The 19445-nt window shown below is 40.0% G+C and overlaps 1 protein-coding gene across 5 annotated transcripts in view; it reads left to right on the top strand.

Annotated features, from left to right (window-relative positions):
* Positions 1–19445, top strand: part of RBMS3 (RNA binding motif single stranded interacting protein 3) — a 918866-nt gene that overhangs the window by 352070 nt on the left and 547351 nt on the right. For 2 of the 5 annotated variants that reach the window (XM_073333385.1, XM_073333383.1), the window contains exons 1-2: positions 11933–12127; positions 12500–12701. The exons of 2 other annotated variants lie outside the window; for them this stretch is intronic. In XM_073333385.1, the coding sequence (XP_073189486.1) occupies positions 12627–12701 (75 nt within the window). In that variant the 5' untranslated portion in view covers positions 11933–12127; positions 12500–12626. Of the gene's footprint in view, positions 1–11932; positions 12128–12458; positions 12702–19445 lie in introns of those variants that run through there. One more of the 5 variants, XM_073333384.1, reaches the window with a different exon arrangement.

Raw genomic sequence — 19445 nt, 5'->3', positions numbered from 1 at the left:
TGCTTCTTTTTTTTAAAAATTTTATAAGTCTTCTGTCTATCATGAGATAGGTAGCATCTGTATGTATTGCTGTTAGAATTTCAGTCAGTGACATTAAAGCAAATTAGCTTGATAAATGAACTATTAAATAGCAAGATTCTATGTTCATAGATATAGTTTTAAGGTCTCTGGACTGCAGAGAGCAGACAGCTGCAGCAGCACAGGAGCTAGCAAACAGAGCTGTAAACAGGGGAGTTTGAGTGGGAGTTCTGTTGGAGGAGAAGGTATTTGTGATTGTTTGGCTTTGTATTGGTAGTATTTGTATGTGTAGAGGCTTGTAGGGGCTTTGTGCTGGAAGAGAAGCTGAGCCCTGATTAGGGGGCGGGGCTTCACTGACTAGGGGTCCTATAAAGGTAGCAGCCAGTCAGGCAGCAGCACAGACAGCTGCAGCAGCACAGGAGCTAGCAAACAGAGCTGTAAACAGGGGAGTTTGAGTGGGAGTTCTGTTGGAGGAGAAGGTATTTGTGATTGTTTGGCTTTGTATTGGTAGTATTTGTATGTGTAGAGGCTTGTAGGGGCTTTGTGCTGGAAGAGAAGCTGAGCCCTGATTAGGGGGCGGGGCTTCACTGACTAGGGGTCCTATAAAGGTAGCAGCCAGTCAGGCAGCAGCACAGACAGCTGCAGCAGCACAGGAGCTAGCAAACAGAGCTGTAAACAGGGGAGTTTGAGTGGGAGTTTGAAAGCGGAGTTTGTCTTGTGGTGCTTGTGTGGGGTTTGGTTTTGCTGTGGGTGGTGGTGTTTTGGTGTGGTTTGTGTTTCCCAGATTAACAGGATTTAGGTGGGAAGGCTATGACAGATTCAGAGGTGGCAGTGGGAGTGACCCATGCAGCAGATGACACAATGAAGATGACTGGATGTGGAAGCTGTGGTATGTACATGATCCTGGAGGGGGCACCTGGTAAGAGTTTTGTCTGCATGAAATGCCGTCTGATAGAGCTGATGGAGGAAAAGATCAGAGGTTTGGAGATGCAGGTGGAAAGTCTGGTAGAGTTTAGGAAGGGGTTTGAGCAGATTATGGAGCAAAGACATGAGGTATCTGAAGGGAAAAGCTCAGACTTGCAGATGGAAGCAGGACTAGGGAATTTTGAGGGGAGACTGGGTGAGGAAAGTGGTCAGTGGAAGCATGTGACTAAAAGAACTAGGCAGAGGAAAAGACGGGCTAGTGAAGGAGAAATAGAGCTTCAGAATAGGTTTGCAGAGTTGGAAAATGAAGAAGGGGCTCAGCAGGTAGTCACTGAAGGTGACAGGGCAAGGAAGAAGAGAAGAGCGGTTAGTCCTATAGGAAAAGGGGAAGAGTTAATGGAGATTACACCAAATATGAGCCCCAGGAGGATACAGGATGGGTTAAAAAGGATTACAAGGGAGAATGGGAATGGAAAAAACTTGCAGCCAGAGGGAACAGGGGATAGACTGGAGAATAGCACCGTCACTAGGAAAAGGCAGGTCTATGTGATTGGGGACTCTTTATTGAGAAGAATAGATAGGCCTGTAACCAGAGCTGATCCAGAAAATAGGAGGGTGTGCTGTCTTCCAGGTGCTAAGATACGGGATGTAGACCTGAGGTTAAAAAGGATTCTAAAGGGAGCGGGAAAGAATCCCCTAATTATCCTTCATGTGGGAACAAATGATACGGCTAGATTCTCACTGGAAAGTATTAAGGGAGACTATGTTAGGCTGGGGAGGACGCTTAAGGAAATTGAGGCTCAGGTGATCTTTAGTGGGATTTTGCCTGTTCCTAGAGAAGGGCAACAAAGGTGTGACAAGATTATGACTATCAATAGATGGCTTAGGCAGTGGTGCTATAAGGAGGGCTTTGGGATGTATGGCCATTGGGAGGCATTCATGGATAGAGGACAGTTCTCTCGGGATGGACTTCATCTGAGTAGGGAAGGAAATAGACTTCTAGGATGGAGGCTGGCACAACTGATTAAGAGAGCTTTAAACTAGGAATTTGGGGGAGATGGTTGGGAGATGTCCAGGTAATCTCCACGCCAGAATTTAGCATAGAGTGGAAAGAAAATGAAGTAAGAGTGGATACAGCTGTAGGTAGGAGGAAGGGCAGTGTAGATACAAGTCTAATAGGTTATACTGGTAGTAAAATAACCGTGCCTAATAGGGTACAGAATGTGAGTGAGGCCAAACAGCAAAAATTAAGATGTTTGTACACTAATGCAAGGAGCCTAGGTAACAAAATGGAGGAACTAGAGTTACTGGTGCAGGAAGTGAAACCAGATATTATAGGTATAACAGAGACCTGGTGGAATAGTAGTCATGATTGGGCTACAGGTATTGAAGGGTATGTGCTGTTTAGGAAAGACCGAAATAAAGGTAAAGGTGGTGGAGTAGCACTGTATATCAATGATGAGATAGAATGTAAAGAAATAAGAAGCGATGAAATGGATATGACTGAGTCTGTCTGGGCAATAATTAAATTGGGGAAGAAAACTATTAGAGCCTCCCCTAGGATAGTGCTTGGGGTGTGCTATAGACCACCGGGATCTAATTTGGATATGGATAGAGCCCTTTTTAATGTTTTTAATAAAGTAAATATTAATGGAAACTGTGTGATCATGGGAGACTTTAACTTCCCAGATATAGACTGGAGGATGAGTGCTAGTAATAATAATAGGGCTCAGATTTTCCTAGATGCGATAGCTGATGGATTCCTTCAACAAGTAGTTGCTGAACCGACTAGAGGGGATGCCATTTTAGATCTGGTCTTGGCGAGTAATGAGGATCTCATAGAGGAAATGGTTGTAGGGGATAATCTTGGCTCAAGTGATCATGAGCTAATTCAGTTCAAATTGAATGGAAGGATTAACAAAAATAAATCTGCAACTAGGGTTTTTGATTTCAAAAGGGCTGACTTTCAAAAATTAAGGAAATTAGTTAGGGAAGTGGATTGGACTGAAGAATTTATGGGTTTAAAGGTAGAGGAGGCCTGGGATTATTTTAAATTAAAGCTGCAGAAGCTATCGGAAGCCTGCATCCCAAGAAAGGGGAAAAAATTCATAGGCAGGAGTTGTAGACCAAGCTGGATGAGCAAGCATCTTAGAGAGGTAATTAAGAAAAAGCAGAAAGCATATAGGGAGTGGAAGAAGGGAGGGATCAGTAAGGAAAGCTACCTTATTGAGGTCAGAATATGTAGGGATAAAGTGAGACAGGCTAAAAGTCAAGTAGAGTTGGACCTTGCAAAGGGAATTAAAACCAATAGTAAAAGGTTCTATAGTCATATAAATAGGAAAAAAACAAAGAAAGAAGAAGTGGGACCGCTAAAAACTGAGGATGGAGTGGAGGTCAAGGATAATCTAGGCATGGCCCAATATCTAAACAAATACTTTGCCTCAGTCTTTAATAAGACTAAAGAGGATCTTAGGGATAATGGTAGCATGATAAATGGGAATGAGGATATGGAGGTAGACATCACCATATCTGAGGTAGAAGCAAAACTCAAACAGCTTAATGGGGCTAAATCGGGGGGCCCAGATAATCTTCATCCAAGAATATTAAAAGAATTGGCACAAGAAATTGCAAGCCCATTAGCAAGAATTTTTAATGAATCTGTAAATTCAGGGGTTGTACCATATGATTGGAGAATTGCTAACATAGTTCCTATTTTTAAGAAAGGGAAAAAAAGTGATCCAAGTAATTATAGGCCTGTTAGTTTGACATCTGTAGTATGCAAGGTCTTGGAAAAAATTTTGAAGGAGAAGGTAGTTAAGGACATTGAAGTCAATGGTAAATGGGACAAAATACAACATGGTTTTACAAAAGGTAGATCGTGCCAAACCAACCTGATTTCCTTCTTTGAGAGAGTAACAGATTTTTTAGATAAAGGAAACGCAGTGGATCTAATTTATTTAGATTTTAGTAAGGCGTTTGATACTGTGCCACATGGGGAATTATTAGTTAAATTGGATAAGATGGGCATCAATAGGAAAATTGAAAGGTGGATAGGGAATTGGTTAAAGGGGAGACTACAACGGGTCCTACTGAAAGGTGAACTGTCAAGTTGGAGGGAGGTTACCAGTGGAGTTCCTCAAGGATCAGTTTTGGGACCAATCTTATTTAATCTTTTTATTACTGACCTGGGCACAAAAAGTGGGAGTGTGCTAATAAAGTTTGCAGATGATACAAAGCTGGGAGGTATTGCTAATTTAGAGAAGGACAGGGATACCCTACAGGAGGATCTGGATGACCTTGTAAACTGGAGTAATAGGAATAGGATGAAATTTAATAGTGAGAAGTGTAAGGTCATGCATTTAGGGATTAATAACAAGAATTTTAGTTATAAGCTAGGGACGCATCAACTAGAAGTAACGGAGGAGGAAAAGGACCTTGGAGTATTGGTTGATCATAGGTTGACTATGAGCTGCCAATGTGATATGGCTGTGAAAAAAGCTAATGTCGTCTTGGGATGCATCAGGAGAGGTATTTCCAGTAGGGATAAGGAGGTTTTAGTACCGTTATATAAGGCACTGGTGAGACCTCACCTGGAATACTGTGTGCAGTTCTGGTCTCCCATGTTTAAGAAGGATGAATTCAAACTGGAACAGGTACAGAGAAGGGCTACTAGGATGATCCGAGGAATGGAAAACTTGTCTTATGAAAGGAGACTCAGGGAGCTTGGCTTGTTTAGCCTAACTAAAAGAAGGTTGAGGGGAGATATGATTGCTCTCTATAAATATATCAGAGGGATAAATACCAGAGAGGGAGAGGAATTATTTAAACTCAATACCAATGTGGACACAAGAACAAATGGATATAAACTGGCCACTAGGAAATTTAGATTAGAAATTAGACGAAGGTTTCTAACCATCAGAGGAGTGAAGTTTTGGAATAGCCTTCCGAGGGAAGTAGTGGGGGCAAAAGATCTATCTTGCTTTAAGATTAAACTCGATAAGTTTATGGAGGAGATGGTATGATGGGATAACATGGTTTTGGTAATTAAATATTCATGGTAAATAGGCCCAATGGCCTGTGATGGGTTTTTAGATGGGGTAAGATCCAAGTTACCCGGGAAAGAATTTTCTGTAGTATCTGGCTGATGAATCTTGCCCATATGCTCAGGGTTTAGCTGATCGCCATATTTGGGGTCGGGAAGGAATTTTCCTCCAGGGCAGATTGGAAGGCCCTGGAGGTTTTTCGCCTTCCTCTGTAGCATGGGGCACGGGTCACTTGCTGGAGGATTCTCTGCTCCTTGAGGTCTTCAAACTACAATTTGAGGACTTCAATAGCACAGATATAGGTGTGAGGTCTTTTTTAGGAGTGGTGGGTGAAATTCTGTGGCCTGCATTGTGCAGGAGGTCAGACTAGATGATCATAATGGTCCCTTCTGACCTAAATATCTATGAATCTATGAATCTATAACTTGACAGATCTAGAAATAAATCAGTATTCTTCTTGTAACCCATTGTAAACAAGCTGTCAAGCACCACTATAGTCTCCTTTGAAAATAGCTTTGATGAGTAAATAGAGAAGAATAAAAGCAGAGACCGTGTCAAAAATGTAAGCCCAAGATAATTGTTGGGTTTTTTTTCTTTACCTATTATATTTCTTTAGTTGTTGGCAGCTGTCTTTCTGCTGCTAAACAAGAACATTTTTCTCTAGTTCCTGCGTAGACAGTTTTGACATTGTTTTGATGCAAGTTAATGCTCTCGGAATACACATTTCTGCTTTTAAGGAGCAGGGGGTTAGAATTTCTTTGAATTCCTCCTTGATTCAGGTAGGTGGAAATCAACAAGACTTTTGTGTTAAAAGCTAAAAACTGTAGTTTCTTGTACACAAGGCTTTATTATTTTTTTGAAAAAGTGTGTGTGTGTAGAACTGCATCTTAGCAAATAAGAAAGTTACTGAATTATTTTCTCCTGCTGGGAGCATCCTTTTTCACATTTCTTTTCTCTTCACCTACCTGGTTATAAATGGGAAAACTTAAATTTTATAAAGTGAAAAACCAAATTAATTCCTCTATCCCTGCCTCCCAAGAGAAGCTTTTTCTTTCTTTGTGTGTGTGTGTGTGTACGCACGCATGTGCGCCATTTAGCTTTTACCTGCTTCAAGCTTTTCAAACATGGCTTTGGTTGAGTTAATATCAGTAAGATGGTGCCTCTTCTGGCGTCTGTCTCAGAATTTATGTAGCTGTCAGATTTACAGTTGGATTGTTCCAGTGTATTTTATTTTATTTCTAAATTTCCTCTTGGAGATATTCTTTTTCCTCTGTATGTCTTGTGAAATCCCCCCACGTTGGGTGATGTGTATGGTAATTTCTTTTCAGGTGCCCTGGAACTTGGCTTGCTTACCAGCTTCTCATGACTAGCTCCATTATTGAGTTGATAATGAGCATCCAGTAGGAAAGAAGAAAGTTGTGAAGTTAGTCGGCTGTTGCTTATTGGGATTGAACAGCTTGTTTTTTCTTTTGTGTAGCATTTATACTTAACACTCGGTAGGCAAACTGCTATTCCAGCTTGCAAGTGGATTCAGTTATTCAAATGCGCCGGCCAGAAAATGAAGGGGAATCTATTCAAACAGTGTGCTCCCAAGTCATAGATGATCTTTTTGATGTCTGTATTTTGCAAATGGAAATTTTCCATTTTCCATCACCAGTATTCTTTCAGAGGCAGCGTTATCCGAGGCTGCTTTTTGGCTGGTTATTTGCATTTTTCCTTTCAATACTGAATTTCCTTCCTTTCTCTCACAACCCCCACACTTTCATATCAAATTCCCATTTTGATTCCCTTCACTTCTGTGTCGCATGATTAAGGGCAAGTCCTGCAAAGTGCTGAGTGCCAATGATGAGCTGACTTCAGTGAGAGTTAAAAGTGCTCAGCATCTTGTAGGATCCAGCACTAAGTGAGGTCTACTCCATCTGTGTAAAGCTTGAATGTTTCAGCTCTCTACACAGAGAATATGGAGAGGATAGGTAGCTGAAATTCACCTTCTCAGACCAGTTAACAGAGGTCCTGGAATAGCAGCTACACCCAGCTTGCCTTGGTTAAGCAGGTTGTTTAGGTCACTGGATCTATGTAAATGTGAACGCCTGTGCCACCTCCTTCCCACTTCCCACCCTTTAGTGTGGGCCTGTGGTAGGAATCCATTCCACAGCATATAGGTAGGATGCGGGCACCCCTGTGTGGCTACTCTGCTCACAGCTCCCCTGTAAAGTTTAAGTAGAGAAACTTGTACTGGTCCTCTGCCCTAGAGGAGAAATGGGGAATGTAATGGGCTTGGGAAGAATGCAGAGGGACTGAAACACTGAGGGCTGGATTCTTCTGCCTTTGACATCAGTGGGAGTCTTGCCTTTGTCTTCAATAGGAAAAGCATTCAGGATCTGATCCTCTGAGACTTTTTTGAGTCTTGAACTAGTCTGTTAGTCTAACGTACTTTTATGAGCCCTATTATGGCAGTATCTGAGCGCCTCACAGTTGTCAATGTAGTTATCTTCACAACACCCCTGTTGGGGTAGGGAAGTACTATTATTCCCATTTTACAAATGGGAGAATGGAAGCACAGAGAGGCTAAGTGACTTACCCATGGTCATGCAGGCAGTCTGTGGCAGAGCAGGGAACTCATGACCTTTTGTATCTTATACATGGGCTCTAAATCAAGCACTCTCCAGGTGGATCTTGCAATAGGACTTTTGTCCATAGTTACTGTAGGTAGGTTAGCTTGTAAAGAGAGCACAATTGCACAGTGTCTTAGGCTCTGGTGTAGACAAAACCTATGTTGGCAAAATGTATGTTGCTCAGGGGCATGAATATTCCACCCCTCCCCCCCGAGTGACATAAATTACACCAACATAAGTGCTCAGGTGCACAGAAGCTATGCTGGCAGGAGAGCTTCGCTGCTGTAGTACTGTACATATAGACATGGACTTAAACCAGTCAGCATCTACATTCTCATGGCCATGTGCACGGAAAATAGTGCTGATCAGTAGGACAGAAAAGATTCAAGACCTAATCCTGTCTTGACTGACTCTACATTATGCCGGTTGCTGCTGCTTATTGTTTATTTTTATCACCACAGAGCCTAGAATCCCTCCTCAAGGGCCAGGGCTCCATTGTTCTAGATTCTGTACAAACAGAGAACAAAAAGACAAAGAATTTACAAACCATGTATAAGGCAAAAGACAAGAGATGGATAGAGACAGACCAACTGGGGAGTACAAGGGAACAGCGAGACAATACTGGTCAGCATGATCGGCAGCGATCTAAGCACACTAGCAGCCTGACTGTTGTCATGTATTTTTGTAGGCGTCTCACGGCAAAGGAGAGTTTTAAGGAGGGATTGAAAGGTGGATAATGTGTTAGCTTTGTGTATGTTTACAGGGAGCTCCTCTGAAGCGGGAGGGGCTGCCTGGGAGAAAGCAAAAAGGTGCCTGCTTGAACATTTAACATGTAGGAGAGAGAGAGGCAGGCGTCATTCCTCAATCAGAGGTGGGAGTTGATATTTCAGTAGTGAATGATAGGTTTTGAAGGGTGTTGAAGGTGAAGACAAGCAGCTTATGTTTGATATGACAGAGAAGAGAGAGTCCACGGAGGAATGCAAAAAGCAGGGTGACATGGCCAAAGCGACAGGCTAGGAAAATTCTTTGCAGCAGCACTCTGGGTAGGAAGAGGGCAAGATTGCATTGTCAAGGATGTTGCAATTGCCCAGCCATGATATGAGGAGAGTTTTAGCTGCGTAGAGAGGAAGTGCTGTATCTTAGGGCATGTCTACTGGGACTGACTGACCATGGCAGGCTGGGGTGTAAATCTACAGAGCTCCAGCATGCCATGTGCTAACTGTCCTGCTACGGTGGACTAGAAGTTTCCTCGTGTTCACTGACGTACAGTGGTTTGAAACAGCAGTAGGTTAAAGCTCACTAGAGAACTTGTCATGTGCAACGACAGGGGCCACACAGACAGCGCATGGCCCACTGGAGCTCTGTAGATTAATACCCCAGCTTGCCATGCTGTAAGTTCTTGTGTAGACGTGCCCTTAGAGATTTTATGCAGAAAGAATCTGCAAGATTTAGGTGTAGCCTGGATGTGAGGACCTTGAGAGGGGTCTGCTCCAAGTTGAAGATGAGGCCCAGGTTATGGGCCACAGTGACAGGCACGGTAATGGTGGCGTTGTCCCCTGTGATCAAGAGAGGAGATAGCTGGGAGTGCTTGGGGAGAAGACGACTGGTATGTTTACACTGCAATTAAAAACTTGCAGCTGGCCTGTGCCAGCTGGCTCGGGCTAAGGGGCTGTTTAGCTGCAGTGTAGATGCTTGGGCTGGAGCCTGAGCTCTAGGACCCTGCGAGGTGGGAGGGTGCCAGAGCTTGGGCTGCATTCTGCGCCCAATCATCTATACCGCAATTAAACAGTCCCTTAGCCTGAACCCTGTGAGCCTGAGTCAGCTGGCACAGGCCAGCCGCAGGTGTTTAATGGCAGTGTAGACACACCCCCGGGAGCTCTGTTTTAGCCATGTTGAGTTTGAGCTGACAGCTAGACCTCCATGAACAAACAGATGTCAGAAAGAGTGGCTGAGATTTTAAAAGTTAGGCTAATAATGGCTGTTTCACTCTAGCTTTATAGCTATCACACTTTCACGAACCTTTCTGAACCTTTACTTTGTGCTGCTTTAGCAGAGCACTAGCAGTTGCAACTGAAAGTTCTTACCAGTGGAAAATTAGAGAATATATACCTAAAACTCAGTAATTACTCCATAGAATTATGTCTTCATCCAAAATATGTCTGGACTACATTAATTTGTGTGGAAAATACCAATGGCATTAAAGCACTTTGTTGATGTAAATACTTGCTATCTAGCAGAAACAGGAAATTTACTAGTAATGGTTTGCTTAGTTTGTACAGATTAGAGCATGACTTGGTTTTGTACTTAGCATTACAGATATTAGAGATGGAAAAGACCTTATATAGTCCATTACAAGTTTCTTTACTATAGTATTATATATTTTTCCAGTGCTTTGTCCAATCTACTCTTCAGTGTTTGTGATAGGGCTTCCTGTACTTTGTTTTAAGGAATCATTTGGTGAAATTTTGTGGCCTGTGTGCAGGAAATCAGACTAGATGATCAAAATACTTCTTTCTCGCCTTAAAAAAAGATCTATGAATGTTGGAAAGTCTATTATACATTTAAATTGATCTCATCTCAGTCAGGAAGTTTTTTCTTTTATATTTAATCTTTCACATTTATGATTTCATCCCATTACTCCAGGATACCCAGGGCTTTCTTCCCCGACCTGGCTTTCCAGAGTCAGATTCGCTATAGATATACGGCTATCACAGTTTCAGAAACCTTTTTGGACCTACTTTGTGTTTCAGGATCAAGCTCTTAGCCTCTCTGAGTCTGTTTCCACATCTGTAAAATGGAGATAATAAAAATCACCTACTCATCTCACAAGAGTGTTGTGAGAATTAACAGTTAACATTTGTACAGTGCTTTGGAGATATGGGGCAGATTGTCAAGTGCTCAGCTCCCACAATTGGAGCCAGATTTTTGAAAGAACTCAGCACCTAGGAGCTTCCGTTGCATGACGCAGAGTGCTGTTTAAGTACTAAAATTAAAAAATAGCTACTGAGGAAGTGAAACCATGCATTCTGTGATTGCAGTGATTCACACATGTGTGTCACACTTTTGCTCTGCCTCTCTACTTTGTCCTTTTTTGCTGGTGTAACTGGCAGGCTGTGGGGATGTATATGAATCCTTGCTCAACTTAATGCCATGCTTGCTTACAAGAACAGCAGTCTGACAAAGCAGAGTAGAATGTGATGTTTGCATGCCTGTATCACATGCAAGTGTGTGCCCACAAACCAAAACACAGCTGGCAGGTCTAATTTTAGACCTTACCAGCCTTGAGAAGTGTCCCTTTAAAGATCTACTTTTCCCTCTAAAATCAATTTGGTTGATAATACAGCAGCTGACAATCCTGCTGAAATATTACATATGATTTGAATAAAAACAAAGGAAACCACTGCCCAGTAATTGTAAATTAAAAAAAAGAAAATAGTGAGGCCACTAAAGACAGATCCACAAATTAAATGATGTGTCAAAGGAATACGTGATTTTAAAATTTAAACCTGGGATTTGTACACACAATAAGACACAGTATATTTACTTATTTATTTGTACAGTGCCCAGAAACGTTACAGGTGATTTATATACATATAAAGCAGGTCCCTTCAGATAATATAATATTCAAAATTTTTGCTTAAGTTGGTCAGAATCAGCTTGAATCTCTTGCAAGCACTGTCTCTTTACTCTGGCTTTTAGGGAGCAGCGGTAAGGTTCATGGTACAAGTGTGTGTGACTGGTACTTCTGGGTGCTGTGGGATGTTGCCAGGGGATGGTGTGATGGATTATCTGAGGCTCATGAAGGGTATTTTTAAAATTATATGAAAGTCATGAAAAGCTCAGGAGAGGTGATCCCCTCCCCCACTTTGTTATAAATCTAAATAAATGACTGAAACAAGTCTTAATATACTGGATCTGTCAAAGTGAACACTTAATATGCATAGCCCTTTTTACCCCCTGTTTGTTTCTGTGCGGCGGTAGATTATTGTACAAATTAGTTTTCTGCTTAAAACAATCCCATGTTGGAGAATCTGTTGCTGATCTCCTAATAGATTCTTTGACCTTGTGGGTTCGTTCGTTCTTTTTTTTTTTTTAACAGCGTCACAAAATATCAAAGGCTTTTTTTTTTTAAAGGCTCATCCTTTGCAGCAATTTCTTTGGGTCCCAGGTATTCTGTGCTCCTGGTTTACTGTTTGGCTGGTTTGTTCTGTGACTTTGTGAAGTGCAGAATCCACTGCCGGTATTTGAAGTTCCCCGGGTGCAAGTTACACCGGCAAGCGCTGCTGTAAAATTGCTTTGCTTTCCGAGATAGCCAGCAGAGGGAATCGGGACTTCGCTTGCAGCAGGGGCTGAGAAAAGCAGGCGGTCTCTTCTTGGAGGAAATACTGCAGCCTTCTGGACTGCGTCTGCTTCTCGAGGGAGAGGCTCGCTGTAGTTCCACCCACACCGGCTGGAAGGAGGGGGTTTGAATGAAAGACAAGCCAAGCCCTGAACACCATGTCACACCGTGAGAGGGGCTAGCAGCAAGTAGGCTGTGGAAAGCTGCTTTTTTTTAAAAAAAAAAAAATAATTTTTTTTTATTTTATTTTTTAAATAATAAAGGGGAGGGGGGTTGGGGTGAGGAAGAAGAGAGCGAGGAAAAGCGGGTTGGAGTTCCACTGTCTTGCTCGTTTCTCTCACAGGACTTTTCCCCTACAGACACTGGCAATTGACATTACTCCAGACAAACGGGCTAGGAAGGAAAACGCTGTATCCTGAGTGCAGGAGGGCGTGTGTGGGTGGGTGGGTGGGTGGGGGGGGGACAAGGCAAGGTTTTTTTTTTTGGTTGGGTTTTTTTTTTTTAGCTCTACTATATTTTGTTTTTGTTTTTATTCTTGCTGTGTTGGACCTTGTGAGCAGTAGAAGGCAAGGAAGTCTCGAAAGCCTCATCAGTACTGTCAGGAATAGTGGTTTAAGAGGAAGAAAGGCCTGGGGCACTACACCCTGTCAACGAGTTCCCTGCATCGGAGAGAAAGATTCCAGCTACATGGGCAAACGCTTGGAACAGCAGCCAATGTACCCTCAGTACACTTACTACTACCCTCATTATCTCCAAACCAAGGTATGGTACAGCAGTTCCCTGCCTGTCCAGCAGTGTTAATGTGATATCATATGAAGGATGGGTGGTGGAGTTGCATAAATTACAGGGTTTTTTTGTTTGTTTGTTTTTCCCCTTGAATTCAGTATCATGTCAGGCAGAGCTAATAGCCAGAAACAGGAAGGTTAGGGTTTATGCATTTATTTATTTATTTATTTATTTATGTTGACTACTATCTTTAGTTAATCCCTTTGACTCCCTTCTTCCCACAATAAATGTGGTTACTATTATCGAAGCCAAGTATACATGATGATGCGATAGGCTGGAGATCGCTCTGGACAGAATCAGGCATGCAAATACGGTTTCAGTGATCTGTACAATTTATTTGGCATTCAAAAGCATTTTGCCATTAGCAGAGACGCAGTGGATACTGAAACTTTTAATCAGTGAAGTCTGAGATGCTGTGTGGTTCTGGGGTGGACAAGGCACTAACCTACTGTAAATCTTTTGGAGTTTGCTCTGATGTATTGAACTGGTTTTAATGTTGCATTAAATATTGAGAATGATCTGGCTGCATGCTGTTACATTTGATAGGGCTAGAAATAGATAGTAGCTACTCTCAGAAAAAGCACCAAACATGGTTTCATTTTTTTTCAATGTCAGTGGCCCTGGAAGGCCAGTCTGCATCTCCCAACAAGACTGAATGAAGTCCATGACACCTGGATTTTAATTAGTTAAATCATGCTTTGTTTTTCCCTAATGACATTGTACCATAATCTGCTGCCCAAAAGGGTCTCTTTTGCAACCAGTAACAAAAACAACTTTGCAAACCAGTTAGGGCATCGTAAAGAAAAGTGCAACCTCACAGCCAAAGCTTAACAGTTTGAGTCAATGAACTAACATTCTTTTTTTTTTTTTAAAGCCAAAAAAAAAAAAAACCCAGTAACCTCCAGCCCCCAAACACACGTCACCCCAATTTAAATGGCAGTTTTAAGCACATAGGACACATCTGACTTTGGGGAGGGGGGTTTACTTTTGGTCTCAAACATGTTGAGCTAGTTATTATTGAAAGGCCAAGTTACGTTTCCTTGCCAATAAAATTACTTTTCTGTTAACGATTATAGCCAGACCCCTGCATTATATAAATTAACTAATTGTGAAAATGGAGACTAAGGCTGGCTGGAGTTGTGATGACACCAGAACCACTCAATGTGATTATAGCCTTGTAATTCATAACATGATTACCTCTCATTTGTTTGCTGTGTGCTTTCTCTAACTATACTGTGCAGCATTTTTGTGTGAGAACAACCCATTTTGGGGGCAGGGCGGGGGGTAATTGTTTCACCATTTTTCCCCCTCAAGGTCGATTCAAATAGCATTTTACCTTTGTGACCATTTAGTCCGTATTGTGCAGCAGCAGCAGCAGCATCCCGTTGCTAGCTTGACTGCAATATTGGCTGTAGCTTCAACTGTTTGGAGGATTGGGGATGCAGACCGATGCCAGGTTTTGAGGAAAGACATGAAACACTTTATGGATATTTTTTTGAAAGAACAATAGCGTCAAGTACTGGATGAGAAATACTGGACATCTCTTTTACTCATGTAACTTAAATTTTGCCAGTCCTCTTTTTTTAACTTCCCTTTCTATTTTGTAAAATATGCTTTTTGGGGAAATTAGCCTTGTGATCCAGTTGAAAGTGACAATGCTTTCCACACAATGACTTTTTAACCTGAAGGTTTTGGAGAATAAATTAATATTACTTAATTATATATTATCTATAATTATCTATTGTGTTATAGAGTATAAAATTATCTACTCTTGTGAAAAGTTGTATGTGTGTGCATGTGAGTGTAAATATACATTTGAACACAAGCATTATTTTTGCAAGGGTAGATAAAATTTATTGTAGATTTGTAATATTATATGGCATTAATTTTTCTCTCTCAAACCTAAGTAATAAAATAAATACACACATATATATTTCTGTACTATAGTCCTAAAGAGTTTAGAGTAGTGCAGACAGGCAGCATCTGGATTTTGTTATCTTAAAGCTAGCCATCAGCTTCTGGGACATTTTAGAGTATTTAGATCCATTCTATGTCTAAAGCCAATATTTGGGTAATCAAATAACATGATAGAGAACTGTATCAGTTATCACGATAACACATACTCATATACCACTGTATGATTTCAACTCTGCTATGAAATTCACAACTGTTTTATTTTCTGGAAACTATGCTGCTTATTGTGTTAAACAAAATTTTAGAATTCAGCTGTGAATGTGTGTTCATATCTGGATATTCATACACAGGGAATGGGGAATGCATTAACTTAAAATCATATAAAGGAATTTTAGGCTTTCTGGGGCCATTTTTGTTCAATGCATAAAGCACAGAGCAACAGGACATTAAATATACAGTGTTCTGAAATTTAAATGTTTTCCTCACATTCTCAGATCAAGTGCTTTGCTTTTGCTTTGCTCACACTATAAATTAATCTCAGCTGTTCTGAAAAAGTACAATAGTACTGTGTAGCACAGCTTTTTGGAGGGGTTTTGTACAGGTTTGAATAAAGTTCACAAGATATATAGTCCACATTTGTACCTTCTAATATAGCTAACATGTTGTTAAGCGATAATGGTGTACATTAATAACTGTATGGTCTAAAGAATGTTAAATAGAAGAATAGGATCCACATGTTTGGGTGATTGTCTCAGGTTTTACAAATGCCTCATGCAGAACATGAAACACACAGTCTGATTATTCAAATTAGTTGAGCATCTTAATTATAAGATGCCACCACTGAAGTTAAAACTTTAATGGCTGTTTCATACAAACCCACTATAATTCAAAAATTTTAAAAGGTTCAGTTTTGTAAAGGAGATTATAATGTCTTTAATATGTCCCGTAAGGACAAACAGAGGGATTGAAAGAAAAGGTATTTTTTTCTTTCTGTCATGAAACTGGCTCACTACTGAATTAGCTTGAATTGTCTGAACTTTCTTAGTTAAGTCCTGAGAGTAGAACTTGCTTATTCTAGGCATGTTATGAATTCTATTTAAAATCAAACATGTTTGTTACTGTTATAAATTAGGAATATGTGGCTTCATGTGTTCTTGCTGCAAAGAATATGTTCACATGTCACATGCATATGACACTATTTCCTATAGTTTAGGGAACTCTGATTTTATTTTGAACTGCTTGACAATGAAATGTTACTCGAGTGGTGTGTGTGTGTTGACAACATAACTAAGAAACCAACTAGTTTATGTAACTGTGTTGTAGAAATCCACTTATAAGAATATCATAGTACCTAATCTTGCCTCAGTCTTTGAATTTCCATTTTTGATCTCTTGCCTGACAGAGTAGTTCTTTTTTTTTAAACATTGGGAGAAAAGACTGAGTGATGTGTAATTTCATTTAATGATTAGGAATGGCATGAGGAAAAAAAGATGTCGCCCACATGGTTTTACATATTTGATGGAGTCTTTTGAAGTAATAGTGCTTGCGTCTTTCCTTTGGCCTTTGCAGCTCATGGTCAGAATTAAGGCTGGGAAGACCATTCTTAGAAAACAGAGCATTGAATAAATTGAGTCATTTTCTGTTTGCAGTTACCTGCGGACACACATTGATTATTCTGGATTTATTTTTCACGATCGTTTGACCGGCACTTTATATGAACATATTTCCGCTTACCAGTTTTTCATATACTATTTGCTTTGCTAGATCTTTGTCTGTTCACTATTTATTATTCATTGGTCACCGAAGTCACATGGTATTAACTCCGGTTCCTGATTGGATGGCTGAAACAGAGGGTGGCACCAGTAGTGAATACCTGTGTGCAAACACCCTGCCTTGCACATATGTGTAATAGGAAGAACAGCTATTTCACAACATCTGTGTGAATAAAAACCCATCTGGCATGGATGTTAACAGAAAAGTAAACAAAAAGGGGTATGAAAAAGAATGAATTGGTAAGTGAGGCAGATGTGTGACAATATTTGCACAAACTTGAGAAAGAAGCCCTGGAAATTCAAGCTAGTATAGTGCTGAAATTGTTACACTTTTTAAAAGTCACTTTGGGTATGAACATTTTTTTAAAAAGAATGAAATCCTCCATTCTCTCTCCTTTTTTTTCTTTTTTCCATTTTTAAGTCATTCTTTGACCTGAGCAAGTCAAGAACTGCTTTGAGTTGTTTGTGTGCTGGAACACTTCTTCTTCCCTGTATCAGCCTCATTTATAAAACAAATCTCTAGAACCCACACACAGCTCTCCATACCTCTCCACTACCTTGCACTTACTGAGCCAGAATTCTTTTCTCACTCACATTACAGTTTAGTCAGTTTACTGCATTCCCCACTTTGGGCCATCTGGACATACAGAAGGCCTAGAAGAAAGAGTTCCAGATACTAAGATGCCTGACAGGGCTTTTTCTGACTGGTAGTGTTCAGATTGTGTTTGGTGCCTGGTGTGAGGTAGGGGTCAGGTGTAAGGAGTAATTCATCAACCGCACACTGATTTCAGGCTGCATTTTCAACCATCTGCAACCTGGACTGTCGCCAGGGCTCAAAAGTCTAGCTGGAGCCTGTGTGATACTGCCAAAGTAAAAGCAAACACTTGCAAATAGAGAAATACATTTCTGGGAATGAAATTTGTATGTACTTAGCTCTTGGTTGGTTCAGTACATTATAGCATTTTAAAAAATATCTCTGACAGATGTCTTTAAGATATATGCAGTTGTTTAAATGGAATTAAAATGTTGTTTGAACACTGATTATATTTTTGACTACGTTAATATCTAACTCTGGTATGCTGCATCTTCCCTAGAAAATCAGAAACACATATGCTTGTTCGTCTTTCAGTACTACTTGCCATGTATTTTTACACATTCTTAAGTTAAAAATACTTCTGTTGCTATAAAGTGCAGTATCATTCTCAAATGATGTTGTATTTTAGTTGATCTTCTTTCAGTGTGAATCTGTTTAAATAAAAAACAAAAGTGGGAGAGTAAGATGAGATCCCCCCCCTCCTTTTAGAGCAGTTGGATCTGCCTGTATGGCTAGGCTTGGCAGAATTCAGTGTTTATGTTTTTATAATTTCCATGGATGATGATGTTTGTTTTTCAGCATTTAAAAAAAATATTGATTTAAATTTTCACTGTTGCAGGAAATTGAGGGGTGTCAGACAGAGGGAGGGGCTAGACAATCATTAAATAATTGTAGACATTGAGGATCCAGAAGCTAACACTTTATAAACATTAAAACACAAATTGTTGACATCACATCAAAAGATACAAAGTGAATATCCTTAAATCAAACTTATTTAAGTTCTCAAGCAGCATTTTTCTTACTTAACCAAAATTTACAGATAGGCAATCAGCAATGGAAATATGTTTAATTGGTTTTGCTGGTACAATGAAATAGATATTTACCGACAAAAATCTAATCCTTCTAGGTTTATGTATGTCATAGGGCTGTATCTTGCGCAAACATATGAATAACTAACTTTACTCACATGAGAAAAGGTACAGTTTACCAGGTCAGGTGATAATCTTGCTATAACTTACATATTATTGACAGTGTTTCATACATGGCGAATATCTAAAAGCAAACCGTGGTGTTTAAAATTACTCTTACTATGCATCTGTGTTTATTAAAAGAGTAAGATAGACAAGATGATATATGTATCTCTTTAACTCAGATATCTTGAGAAAAAATAGTCAGATCAACGGCTCTTAGATTTCTGTGAATTAAAAACCAGATAAGAAGAACTGCGTACAGAGATAAATGCCTGAGTTCATTTCAGGTCTTTCTCTAAGGAGTCTGGATAGTGTTGGTTTTGCACTGATATGATTTTAAGCAGGTTTTTTGCCATTATCAGTATTTCTGGAAGAGACTTGGAGTTCACTTTACAGACATGCCCGCTCTGAAGCTTCCAGTAAGAGGAGCAGATTTTTTTAAATGAGTGGGTTGTTTTTATTATTGGTTGTTTTGTTGTTTTTTTAAAAATCTTTTAATGATAGAAACTGTATGTAAAGAAAAGTGGTTGATGTTTCTCCAGGACTTGCTTCCAATGCTACATTAAAATTTTGTTTTGTAACAGTCTCATAAGCTACAGCTGTATGTGATTAAATAGTGTAATATCAAAAGCATGTGTGAATAGGCGCTTTTATGATATAGTTGTTCCATACCAAAAGACTGCAGATGGGCAGAATGGGGAAACTGAGAACAGTGATTTACTCATATATTGTCAAGGTACATGTTGTGAGTACTTGTGTAGCTATGTTTTGCAATTGCTTTCACATGCATGCAGACAATATTGAGTGCTGGAAAGAAGTTTAGAAAGAAATGTTTTTATAAAGAGAGCCATCCCCTCAGCACAAACCTTCACAAACACAAAATATATCCGATTAAGAATTGTATGTGCAGAAAATAACATACTGAGTTTCGTATGCAGTTGATTACAATTATATACTATATTGCTTAACCGGATTTACAAATATGTAGTTTGATCCTGCTCCCAGTGAGGCCAATGGTAAAAATCTCATTAACCTAAATGGTGCAGGATGATGCTCAGAAAGCATGTACAGTTCTCTATGGCAATGTGTTCTAGATAAGCACCATATATATTTTTAAAATATAGATTCCTCACAAAACCATAACTGAATCTCAAGTTGATCCTATGTACTGACTCCTCTCTAGATGTATGGATTTATTTTATATTACTTTAATTTGTATAGCATCTGCTTTCTGCTTCTTATCCACTGT

Source organism: Lepidochelys kempii, chromosome 2, assembly GCF_965140285.1.
Source record: "Lepidochelys kempii isolate rLepKem1 chromosome 2, rLepKem1.hap1, whole genome shotgun sequence".
Taxonomy (NCBI): domain Eukaryota; kingdom Metazoa; phylum Chordata; order Testudines; family Cheloniidae; genus Lepidochelys; species Lepidochelys kempii.
Note: the sequence above shows the minus strand (reverse complement) of the source record. Positions and strands in the feature narration are given on the sequence as shown.